General features: G+C 46.1%; 1 protein-coding gene across 1 annotated transcript in view; it reads right to left on the bottom strand.

Annotated features, from left to right (window-relative positions):
• The window catches only part of micall2a (mical-like 2a), a 105601-nt gene that overhangs the window by 70225 nt on the left and 22227 nt on the right, over positions 1–13149 (bottom strand). The window contains exon 3 of the mRNA XM_078558563.1: positions 1156–1297. Coding sequence (XP_078414689.1) covers positions 1156–1297 — 142 coding nt within the window. The remainder of the gene's footprint in view (positions 1–1155; positions 1298–13149) is intronic.

The following is a 13149-nucleotide window of genomic DNA, read 5'->3' as shown; positions in this document are numbered from 1 at the left end:
CTCGGCGTGCGGGTGTGTGCCCGACCTGCTCAAGCGTATAATAGCCCATGATGACATTGGGAAAGCGTCCCAACATCATCCCGCACTCGCACGATATTTCAGTCGGCGGGCACGCGCAAATGTGGGAAGCGCACCCGCCGACAATTAAGAGGGCTATTAAACTCATTAGACTTCCAATTGTCCCCGATTTTTCATCGTCCATCCAGCCGTACAGTTGGAGAACAGGCGAATCTGCCAGGCGAACTTTGTGTTTTTGATGAAACCTCATCCAAGGCCGGGTTGAGGTTTAGGTTATTAAATAAAATTAATAAAAACACATGGACAGAATTTTCATCATGCATATAACTGAAAATGATGCGTGGACATTTTTTTCTGGATTTTAAAATCTCTATTTATTGGTTTTAAATCAGCTCTCTGCCTCCAGGGGGCTTTCATTCCGCGTTCCCCCATGCCCGCGCTTATGTCAGCGCCCGCCCTCCTCCTGTCCCGCCCCGGCAGCGCTGAGCACGTGTTTCACGCTGGGGGGGGCCGTTAATTGGCCAGCCAGGGTGAAATCGCAGGCGGGGGCCGATGCCAGGGTGGGGCAGCCCGTTCCCCAGCCGCTCCCGAGCCCACCGATCGCTCCAGCACGCTGACCTAAATATCCTGTCCCTGGAAACCACAAGATATAACAGAGGTCGCTTTTAATAAGCATCTTAAAGGAGGAGAGGGAGAGAGGCAGAGGGGCGTAGGGATGGATTTCAGATCTTGGGACTCAGGCAGTCAAAAGAATAACCAACCGGTGGAACAATTAAACCCAGGAATGCTCAAGATGTCAGAATTAGAAAAGCACTTGGGAGGTTGTAGGGGTGGAGCAGGTTGCAGAGCTAGGGAGGGGCAAGGCCATGGGGAATTTGAAAACAACATTTTAAAATCGAGGTGCAGCAGGACAGGGAGCCAATGTAAATCAGCGAATGCAGGGAGTGGAAAATACAGCATTTAAACTGCTTTCTCGATTATTTCTTGCCTGTCAGGAAAGAGTTGATTAAAAACCCGCCCCTATAAATGCAGTTGGCATCTTCTGGACAAAATAGAGGTAAGAGGTCAGCCCCAAGGTGGGAATAAGCAGTTTCAATAGATCGCGCCTGAAGAGCTGGCACACAGGAGGTTACTCACTCGGTGATCGGCCTGTGAAATAGTTGTAATACTGCGAGACGTAGGTCAGGATGCTCAGTCTGTCTGGGACTTTTAACGCCACCATGTCCTCCGCATCCAGCAATGCTGGGATTCCCAGCTCCTCCTCTGCCACTTGGAATGCCTGAAAGCAACAGCAAGAGTTCAGGAGACAGTTTTTGCAAACGCTACCTCCCAATCGGTCAGGGCTGTAGAAAGCAGTTTGTCCTTCAAAAGTATATTTTTTAAACTCAGCAGGAAAAAAAGTTTCCAACAAAACAAGCTGGTGCTCAGCAAACGCCCTCGAGAATTTAAACCCAAAACAAAATCTAGTGAGACGAAGTGGAGATAAAGATGTCGTCGGATGAGTCATTCTCACAAAATCATAAATAAGTTCTCTTACAAAGATTTCAGATGTTAGCTGTGGCTCAGCACTCTCATCTCAGAACCAGAAACTCCAGAATTAAGGCTGAATTTTCCCAGACCCAGGGTTGGCAGGAGGGCTAGAGAACTAATGGAAAGCCCCATCGGGACACATTCCCGTTACAGGGGAAGTTTCCCGGAGGCAGGCCAAGATGTTGATCTGCCGCCCACTGAACCGAGGAAGTCAAATAATTAAGGCCCCCAGTTAGAGGCAATTTAGAGAGTTCACTGCTAGAGAGGCTCTCGCTGAAAGCAGAGGCCGCCAGCTTAACGGAGGTGACCACCCTGTGGCAGTCTGAGGGAGGAAAGCAATCCAAGCTGGAGGCTCCAACCCTTAAAAAGGGGTCTGCCGGCTACAAAGGCCACACTCAAACCCTGCCATCAGAAGGAGGGGTTTCCACCCCACTCTGAGGGGACTGCCTGCTTAGCCCCACTGAATTTGTATTTTAAGTTTGTGCCCTTGAGGTTCCTACCCACCTTAGCAGCACCCACCTCTCCCGGTGGGGTTGCCAAGGATCTAGAGCTGCCAGCCCCCTTATGTGGCTGGCAGCATCAGGAACCCACTCGCCATCCTTAATTTAATGGCTGGCGAGAAGGCAGCTAATTAGGAGGCTGTCCCCAGGAAAATAGCTCCCCCAATCTAACACCTGGAAAGGGCGGTCTCAGGACCCCCATTTGGTCCCGACATCAAAGTCCCAAAGCCTCCAGGAAAATCCTGCCCCTAAGCACCAGAAATCTAGAATGACAGTCCAGTGAAGAACTGTTTGAGTGCTGCACTCTCAGAAGTGCTGCTTTTCAAATGAGATTTCTTTAAAAACGAAGACCTCTCCATGCTCTCAGGTGGACATTAAAGATCCCCTGGCACTATAAAGAACAGGGAAGTTCTCCCTGTTGTTCTGGCCAATATTTATCCCTCAACCAACACAACTAAGAAAATTATCTAATCATTATCACATTCAGGTTGTTGGATCTTGCTGTGTTCAAATTGGTTGTTGTGACTCCTACATTACAACTGTGACTAAGCTTCAAAAATACTTCATTGGCTGTAAAATACATTAGGAGATCCTGAGGTCATGAATAGGCTATAAAAATGCAAGTTCTTTTGTCAGCATCAGTCAGAAGTATGCTGTAAAAGGAAGGAAACACAGAGAATTAAAAGGAAATATTCCTCAAGCACATTAAAAACACCAGCTTCCAGAGATTAACAATGTTCAAACTTTATTCCCACTGATCTCCAATTACTCACACAGCTGCTCCAGTCAGTTAAGGGAAATAAATGTGGAAAATGCACAGCAGGTCAGTCAACAGCTGGATGGGAAAGAGAAGTGAATGGATCATGCTGGGTCCTCCATCAGGACTGGGGCAGCCTCCTTCCATCATCCTGAGGGACAAATTTCTCTTCCACCTCCATCTTCCACATCCCTTTGCAAAACTCAGTTGAGAGGTTGAGGTGAGAGGTGTGCCAGGGGTACAGAAGGGACATTGAAACTAAGAGACCCTCCATCGGTCAAGCCAAGGAAGTTACACCACAGATTGACCAGGGCACCATGTGGGTGAACGGCTATAAATGCACTGGGCTGTATTTTCGGGCCCTGCTGAGGGTGATAATGAGGATGAACAAGGCCTGAAAATAGCAGCACCAATAGCATGCCAGTTTCTCAATGCTATTCCCGGCACCAGCTAATTTGGCAGAGGTGGGTTTGGAGGTGGCAGAGCTATCCATGCCCAGCCAGCAGGTAGCCAATTAGGATCATTTAGTCTTGTTAAGGCCTATTAAAGGCAGCTGACTGGCATTTTCCAGTCAGTTTTCAGTTTCCCCAGTTTGCGTTCCTGGAGGCGGGTACCCAGCAGCAGGCCAAGGGGCAAGCATTCCAGGCAAGCCTAGAGGCACTCCCTACCTGCCACAGTCCACCCTGTAGAAGGATTCCCTCCAACATCCCCACACATCACTCCTTCTCCCACTCCCTCCCACCCTCCACACCACAGTGGTGGCCCCTGCTGCAGGAACTATTTTTTATTTAAGTTTCAGAAAAGTTGGTGAGAGGGCGCCTCCATGTTGATGAATCCTCTCAGTTACTTGTCCTCTACTGCAGTTGGTTGCTCCCCTCAAGCTGGAAGTCCTCTGATTGGCTCTCCAGCTTCAAGAGTCACCCATCACCCTGAATTGGACAGAGAACCTGTCACCATGCTAATTAATGGGGCGCCCCCATCAAAACCCAGCCAGTGACTGTTTCCCCCTGTTCATGGTGGTGGGGTCAGGACCCGGAAGCAGTCCTGACTTCTGTTTCCCATTCCCAGAGGAAAAACTCAGCTCACTGTCTCTGATGATCGAAGGGTCCAAAATAAATGGGCATCGATTATAGAGGCATTGAGGACAGAAGGATTGTTACACAGAGGAGTGTACACAGTTAATGATTGAGGCAGAGACCAGGTCAACATCTAACAACAGGTGGTTGAAGGAAAGCAGAGCTGCTTGTGTGGAGGATAAACACCAACACAGGTTAATTAGGCCATTTCCATGTTGTAATTTCTATTTAAATCTACACATACAGACACTTCCTAGTAACTACAGGGCAGTCAATTTTAATATCAGTGGTAGCCAAGGTTTTAGAAACAATGGGCAGAATTTTGCCGTCAGCGAGCAGGGGGCGGGGCCCACTCGCTGACGTGTAAAATGACGCGGGATGATGTTGGGCAGAACCCCCGATGTCATCCTGCCCCATTTAAATTTTCAGGAAGGTGGGGCCGCAGCCAAATCAGCTGTGGACCCGCCGACCTGTCAATGGCCAACTGAGGCCATTGACAGGACCATTTAAACGATTAAACGACCTGCCCGTCCAAACTTAAGGTTGGTGGGCAGGCCAGGAGCCCCGGCGGGGAATAGAAAAAACATGAAACCTCATCCAGCAGCGGGATGAGGTTTCATGCAGGGTTTCAAAAATTTTAATAAAGTTATTAGGTAAATTATGAATATGTCCCATCTCATTGTCACATGAGGGGGACATGTTAGGGAATTTTTTTTCTCTATTTTTAATATTTTTCAAAGTGTCAGCGATCCCCCTGAGGCAGCTCTTAGCTTTTGGGGAATCCCCCCCGCCCGCACAGGGAGTGCATAGCGCTTCCCGCCGGACGTCACGCTGGGTGGGCCTTAATTGGCCCGTCCACTTAAAATGGCGGCGGGACCTGCTTCTCCGGAGGGGATCGGGCAGAGATCGGGTCAGGCCCGCCCACCCGACAGGCAGAAAATTCTGCCCAATAAATATGGGAAAATAAAATCAACAGGCACCTGGAGGTTTGAGTTAATTAGAGAGGGCCAACACGGATTTGTAAAAGACAGACTTGACTAATCTAATTGAATTTTATGATGAAGTAACAGAGAAAATTGACGGAAAAGCAATGGATGGTGTCTATATGGATTTTAAAAATGTGTTTGACAAAGTACCACATAAAAGGCTGATTAAGAAAATTAAAGCTCAGGGAATAGGAGGGTCAGTGTTCGCTTGGGTGAAGAATTCGCTTAAGGACAGAAAACAGTGAGTCATGGTAAATGGTTTGTCAGACTGGAGGATAGTAGACAGTGGTGTTCCCCAAGGGTCACTGCTAGCACCACTGCTGTTACAGTGCTAGGACCACTGCTGTTACAGTGCTAGGACCACCGCTGTTACAGTGCTAGCACCACTGCTGTTACAGTGCTAGCACCACCACTGTTACAGTGCTAGGACCACCGCTGTTACAGTGCTAGCACCACCGCTGTTACAGTGCTAGCACCACCGCTGTTACAGTGCTAAGACCACCGCTGTTACAGTGCTAGGACCACCGCTGTTACAGTGCTAGGACCACCGCTGTTACAGTGCTAGGACCGCTGCTGTTACAGTGCTAGGACCGCCGCTGTTACAGTGCTAGGACCGCCGCTGTTACAGTGCTAGGACCACCGCTGTTACAGTGCTAGCACCACCGCTGTTACAGTGCTAGCACCACCGCTGTTACAGTGCTAGCACCACCGCTGTTACAGTGCTAGCACCACCGCTGTTACAGTGCTAGCACCACCGCTTTTACAGTGCTAGCACCACCGCTGTTACAGTGCTAGCACCACCGCTGTTACAGTGCTAGGACCACCGCTGTTACAGTGCTAGGACCACCGCTGTTACAGTGCTAGGACCACCGCTGTTACAGTGCTAGGACCACCGCTGTTACAGTGCTAGGACCACTGCTGTTACAGTGCTAGGACCACTGCTGTTACAGTGCTAGGACCACTGCTGTTACAGTGCTAGGACCACTGCTGTTACAGTGCTAGAACCACTGCTGTTACAGTGCTAGGACCACTGCTGTTACAGTGCTAGGACCACTGCTGTTACAGTGCTAGCACCACTGCTGTTACAGTGCTAGCACCACTGCTGTTACAGTGCTAGGACCACTGCTGTTACAGTGCTAGGACCACTGCTGTTACAGTGCTAGGACCACTGCTGTTACAGTGCTAGGACCACTGCTGTTACAGTGCTAGGACCACTGCTGTTACAGTGCTAGGACCACTGCTGTTACAGTGCTAGCACCACTGCTGTTACAGTGCTAGGACCACTGCTGTTACAGTGCTAGGACCACTGCTGTTACAGTACTAGGACCACTGCTGTTACAGTGCTAGGACCACTGCTGTTACAGTGCTAGGACCACTGCTGTTACAGTGCTAGGACCACTGCTGTTACAGTGCTAGGACCACTGCTGTTTTGATATATAAATAACTTGGGCATTGGAATTCAGAGTAAAATTTCAGAATTTGCCAATGATTCTAAACTTGGAGAAATGGCATACAGTGAGGATGATATCAATAGGCTGCAATAAGATGTGGATAAATTATCAGAATGGACAGACAGTTGACAGATGGAATTTAATACAAAGGAGAAGTGTGAGATGCCAGAACATATTGAGAGAATAGTCAGAGAAGCATATGGGATCTTGGGACTTCATAAATAGAGGTATTGAGGACGAAAGCATGGAAGTTATGCTGAACTTGAATAAACCTCTGGTTAGGCCACGGCTGGAAAATTGTGCATTCAGGAGAGATGTGAGGGTCCTTGAGAAGGTGTAGAGGAGATTTAAAGTTTTACATCACAGAAAGAGGCCCTTCAGCCCATCGTGTGATTTACCAGAACAGTTGAGGGATTCTAACTACAAGGTTAGTTTGGAGAAGCTAGGGTTGTTTTCCTTGGAGCAAAGGAGATTGAGAGGTGTAAAAGATTATGACAGGTTTAGATGAGGTAGATAAAGAAAAGCCACTCCCATTAGCTGATGATACAAGGAATAGGGGACACATATTTAAGGTTTTGGGTAAGAATGCAGGGGGAATGTGAGGAAGAACTCTTTTTACATAGCGAGTTGGAACTTGCTACACATGAGGATGATGGAAGCAGAAACGATGAAAGATTTCAAAAAGGAATTGGATGGACACTTGAGGGAAATAAATTTGCGGGGTTACAGGGATAGGGCTGGGGAATGGGACTGATTAGGTTGCTCTACAGCAAGCCAGCAAAAACTCAATGGCCCAAATGGCCTCCTTCTGTGCCATAATGACTCTATGGCTCCGTCATACACACTTCCACACACACACTCTCTTTGGTGAATTTCTCTCGAGTGCACGCCCCACCCCAGCTGATCGTCAGCTAACTGACCCCAGACCAGGGATCTGACCTGACTCCTTACTGCTTTGTAATTTCCCCAGCAAGCAATATACTTATTATTCGAGTCACCAAAGCATTGCAATCCAAGATTTATTGGCCAAAAACAAGTGATATTTATACAGACAAATTTATGTTCCCCATTATACTTTAACTAACGACTCTGGGGCAAAGAGGCCACTAATGATTACAGTCTGGAATTTCATTTCTAAATCCAAGTGAGTTATTTAAAAATAGAAATAAAGAACTTAATTGCTTTACGAAGCTCATTTCAAAACTCTACAGAAATGTGGGTGTTCCCTCTGCACTGACATATAGCGAACAGAGACTCTACACTCCCTGTTAAATGATGAACTCACAGTAATTGTCACCTCTAGTACATGAAAAAATTAATAACAAAATTGTGGTTACTTTAACACACAGTTTAATTAATATTGCAACGATTCAGGGCAGTTTTATAATGATATTAGAATTCTTCATTTGCCAATCATGCATTTCTGCTTATTTATTAAGAAATATTTATGAAAATATAAAAACTTATTATTTACCAATCAAATTTGAGCTCCCAATGTACAGTTCAATCTAGCAAAGGAAAACTTATCAAAAAGTTATTTTTTAAATTTGTTTTCAATAAATTATCAACACTGAAAATGCTGCAATTTTGTAATCTCTAAAGAGCTATATTTGGTTTTGGAACATTAAATACTGTATTTTACAATGTATGAGGTGTCTGAAATTGTAGCAGACCATAAAACGGTGATAGTACAGAAGAAGGCCATTTGATTCATCGTGTCTGTGCCAACTCTCTGTAAGAGCTACTCAGCTAGTCGCCATCACTCCCTGCCTTTCCATGTTGTCCTACAAATTTCTTCTTTTCAAATAGTTATCCAATTCCCCTTTGAAACCCACCACAGAATCTGCCCCCACCACATTCTCAACATTTCAGATTCTAACCCACTCGCTGCATAAAAAAAAAGTTTTCCCTCAGGTCACTGTTGGTTCTTTTGCCACTTACCTTAAATCAGTGTCTGCTGGTTCGCAACTGTTCCGCCAGCGGGAACAGTTTCTCTCCATATACTCTGTCCAGACCCCTCAAGATATTGAATACCTCCATCAAATCTCCTCTCAACCTTCTCTTCTCTAAGGAGAACAGCCCCAGCTTCACCATCTATCCATGTAATTGAACTCTCCCATCCCAGGAACCATTCTTGTAAATCTTTTCTGCACCCTCTCTAAAAGCTCCACACCCTTCCTAAAGTGCAGTGCCCAGAGCTGGACACAATACTTTTGGCTGAGGCTAAACCAGTGTTTTATAAAGGTTTGCCATAACCTCCTTGCTTTTGTACTCTGTAATTTATGAGATTCTCTGTATTTGATTTTGAATTGTATGAGTTACCTGTATTTGGTTGTGTGCGTCTCTGGGGAAGGGAAAGCAGACAAATTAAATGCGCTCGAGAAGTCGCTCAGTGGGTTTTCAGAGAGAAGAGATTTATGGTATGGTAAGCAGGTGGAGATAAGATTAAAAACAAAAAGCTAAAAGCTACTGCGGATGCTGGAAATCCAAAACAAAAACAGAATTACCTGGAAAAACTCAGCAGGTCTGGCAGCATCGGCGGAGAAGAAATCAGTTCTGCCGAAGGGCCATGAAGGCTCGAAACGTTAACTGATTTCTTCTCCACCAATGCTGCCAGACCTGCTGAGTTTTTCCAGGTAATTCTGTTTTTGTTTTGGAGATAAGATTAGTTGAACATGGGGTAGGCTTGTTTGAGTTTTCTATTGTGATCCTTCAAGAAAGTGAATGCAATATATTGGGTTGTGAGTGAAGAGGAAGCCAGTGTTTACGTTGAATCATTCAGCCTCTCTGTTTAGCTTTATACAAATCAACGAGGAACACATACTCAGAACATGGACAAGGTCTGAATGTACAATACAGGGGCAAGGTGAATGGCAGAAATATCAATGACCCCGTCTGGAGCAGAGACAATGAGCTGCTCAGTGCCAGGAGCTGTTGAGCTGATGTCTGCAAGTGAGCAATCGTGTTTCAGATGTGTGAAACACAAGTTAAGGCTCATCTTAATCTCAACTTGTGGTGCTTGTTTGGGAGCAAGCCTGTGCACTTCACAAGACAAATCCTCATAACTTTACACTGCTACCAGTGTCTCAAGGAAACTGTGTGTACCCTTGGAGCTAACCTCTGGGCTCCAGGCCTCCACCCACACATCCAATTGATTGACTACACAAAAACACGTGACCTCTTGGCCAAATCTGCAGTCTGAAAGCAGTCACTTACTCAGAATGCCCGAGCAATATAATGAAATGGTAACAATGGCTGTGCCCAATCTGTAACTGATCTTAATTCTAGATTGACGCCAAATTAGTTTATGTCAGGCAAGGCAAAAGCAATCAACCTTGAGAACTGAGTGGTAAGGATAGATGGCCTGCTCCTGGGACTTCACTCTCTGGGTGTGGGGATCTAGATAAAGGCCTTTAAGATTTTCAGAAGTATGGAGGAACTAGATAAACATTCTTCCTCTGTGTTCCACATTCAATTAAAACAGGACCCAGGTAAATGCTAAGAAAGTCAAAAGATCTGGAAAAATTTAGGCAACATTTTTTCCAATAGGAGAATATCCTCCAAGAGTCAGATTTCCAAACAGGTCCATTTTTTCTCTTAAGCATGAGGGAAAAAGGAACAGAAGGCTGTGCTGATAAGTAGGGTGGAAGGGGCCAATCTGCAGCATTAACAACAGCATGGACCAGTTGGGCTGAATGGCCTGTTTCTGTGTTGTACATTCTACACAATTCTAAGGAACCACAAGTCACAAATAGCATTCTCTGTAACTATGACCATGGTGTGTTATCATTCCTTATCACAACTGTAGTTTTAACAAGGTCGACCCCATCCTCCTCCAACCATTGTCTCCTAAGCTGTTTTGGGCTTGAAGAGGATGAATGAGAGGGAATGCGGGACTTCAGGTTCAGGGCCTGAACTTGCACAATTTTCCATGCATTGTGCAACAGCTCCGACTGTATCTAGGAATCTGACAAGGTCAGGTCAAAACTTATTCATTGTTCAAAGTCTGTTAAGAGGTTTACTTTCAGTTTCACGAAGGCTTTGAACTTCCCGTTCACAGATTCAATATATTTGCCCATTTCAGTCAGCTCAGGATCACTGCTCACTGAATTGGTCAAATTATAAGAATTTGACAAGAGTAGAATGAACCAGGTATTTGGAGTTTTCCTGATGGGCATTGGAATTATCCATTAGGTTTGATAAATTCTGTGTTCATTAACCCAAATGGAGCACTTTCTGTTTCAGGCACTTAGTCAGCAAACAATCCCAAATCGATGCTGATTGGGAGGGGTCACATGGTGGAATGGAAGTGGATTAACATGCAGAAGATAGCATCATAAACACTCTGCTCATTACAACTGCTTTCCTTTGATCAAATTTCTTAACATAATTCCTCAAGTAATTAACCCCTCACTTTAGCAACTGACATCCAGTAATAAAAAGTATGTCCACGATTGGGCAACTTCCTGTCTCACATTCAGAATAGAGGGAACTGCCCCGTTAATCAGAGGTCACGAAGGTGGAGAACAGGAGGGAGTGAGGTTCATGAGAAGAGATTGTGAATCCTCCTCAGTGCTGTCCAAGGCTGGAATACTCATAAACCATGGCGAATAAACATCCACACAAGCGTTCGCGACATTTTGTGCAGGGCAGTGATGCATATCAGATGTGGCTCATTGCTGTTTGTGGGACCTTATTGTGCACAAATTGGCTGCAGCATTTCCTACATTACAGCAGTGACCACACTTCAAAAAAGTATTTTACCACTGTAAACATTCACACCCTCCACCAATGATGCACAGTGGCAGCAGTGTGTACCAACTGCAATCTGCACTGCAACAGCTCTCTGAAACTCCTTCGACAGTACCTTCCAAACCCACAACCTCTATCACCTAGAAGGTCAAGTGAGTAGGTGCATAGGGAACACCACCACTGCAAGTTCCCCTCCAGGCTACATATCATCCTGACATAGAACTATATCGTCGTTCCTTCACTGTCACTGGGTCAAAATCCTGGAACTCATTTCCTAACAGTACTACACCACATAGACTGCAGCGGTTCAAGAAGGCAGCTCACCATCATCTTCTCAAGAACAATTAGAGATGGACAATATGCCCAAATCCCATGGACAGAGAGAAAAAAAATCATTGGTTGCAAAGATTTTTGGGGAACCTCCAGGTCATTAAGGGCAATATAGAGTTGCAGGCATTTTCTTTCCATCATAATGGGTGGTATTCAATGAGATAGCACAGCCAAGACTCACAGCGTTAACTGCTGCAGAGTGTCCACTAACCCTGGACAGAAGATCCAGTGAGGAAAAGAGTTTTCAAAGAAACAAAGACCAACAGGTTTACACTAAATGATGACTGGCTGCAAAAAAACCCCAAATTAGAGCTTTGTTGTTTAGGGGTGACGTGTCAGGAAGCACTTCTCCACTGACAGCTTAAGCCTTTGTTTCCCAAGTTTAAAGAAGGGTGAAAATCGGGAACTCTCTCCCCAAAAAGATCTTGCAGCTGGGAATCAATTCCAAAATTTCCAAGCTGAGATTGGTAGATTTTTGTTAGGCACAAGTACTGAGGGATATGGAACCTTGACTGGTAGAGTTAAAACAAACATGATCAAATTGAGTGGCAGAACAGATTCAAGGGGCTGAATGGCCAACTTCTGCTCCTTTGTTTGACTGTGCAAGAGCCAGTTGCTGACTATGAAAGGAGCAGGGAGTTCCTTTGCTCTCTGTCACACTTTTACTGAGGGTTTACTGTTATGCAATAAAGATCCAAATCTTTTGTTTTAAGTGTTGGCTGAGAGATAAATAACGGGCGGGATACCAGGGAGAACTCCCTGCTCTTCTTCAAAATTATGCCTTGGGATCTTTGGCAGCCACCTCAAAAGGCAGACGTGACCTTAGGGGGTTTGATGTCTTATCTGAAAGAAGCACATTCAGCAGTGTAGCATCCTCTCTGGAAATGTTAACGTGGATTTGTGCTCAAGCCTCTGGAAAGGAACTTGAACCCACAAGTTTCTGACTAAGAGGTGAGTGGGTTGCCCACTGAGACACAGAATTAGGTCACTAATGAAACAACACCCAGAGCACAAATTGTGATGAAATGGGGCTGCCCTAAGCCTGAACCTACTTGTAAGAACATAGTATGAGACACTGGAGAGCAGGGAGAGGGGATTAGCCCTATAAATGTATTTAAAAATAAGGACCAGGTTTTCACTGCTGATGTCAGCAGCTTGGGTCGCAAAATTTCCCAACTCGTCAGACCTGCCTCAGTTTAAAGGGCCCCATTAAAACCGATTTTTGCTCTGGGCGTGAGGGGAGGTGGGGGGGGGGGGGGGGGGGGGGGGGGGGGGGGGGGTGAGGGGGTGGAATCGAGTCGGGCCCACCGACCCCAGAAGCAGATCCTAGGTGGCCACAGATTGGGCGAGTGCCAAGGAGGCGTTGGCTCTCTGGAATTTTGTCCAAGTTGTTTTAGGTATTGTTAGGCCTTCATTCCTCAATGCTGACCCCACTTACTCCCCCACCGTCCTCCCATAGTCCCCCAAACCCCAAACCCCATGCCACCTCCATGCCAACACACGCCCCCAACCCCTCATAACCCCATGACTACTGATGCCCACACCCAATTCCTCACTCTCTCCCCTACCCCAATACCCCTTCATGCCAACTCATGTCCTACCCAGCCCCAATGCCCCCTCATACCCCCATGCCACCCCTAAGCCCCCTCATACCCCCAAGCCCCCTCCATAGCCACTCAACCAGCATCCATAATGGGCAGACCTCACGAGCCATATAGGAATAAAAAAAACTCCTCACAATCTAATACA

The sequence above is a fragment of the Cetorhinus maximus genome, chromosome 15 (genome assembly GCF_964194155.1).
Source record: "Cetorhinus maximus chromosome 15, sCetMax3.hap1.1, whole genome shotgun sequence".
In the NCBI taxonomy this organism is placed as follows: Eukaryota; Metazoa; Chordata; class Chondrichthyes; order Lamniformes; family Cetorhinidae; genus Cetorhinus; species Cetorhinus maximus.
The sequence above is the reverse complement of the archived record's forward strand: the minus strand, read 5'-3'. Positions and strand labels throughout refer to the sequence as shown.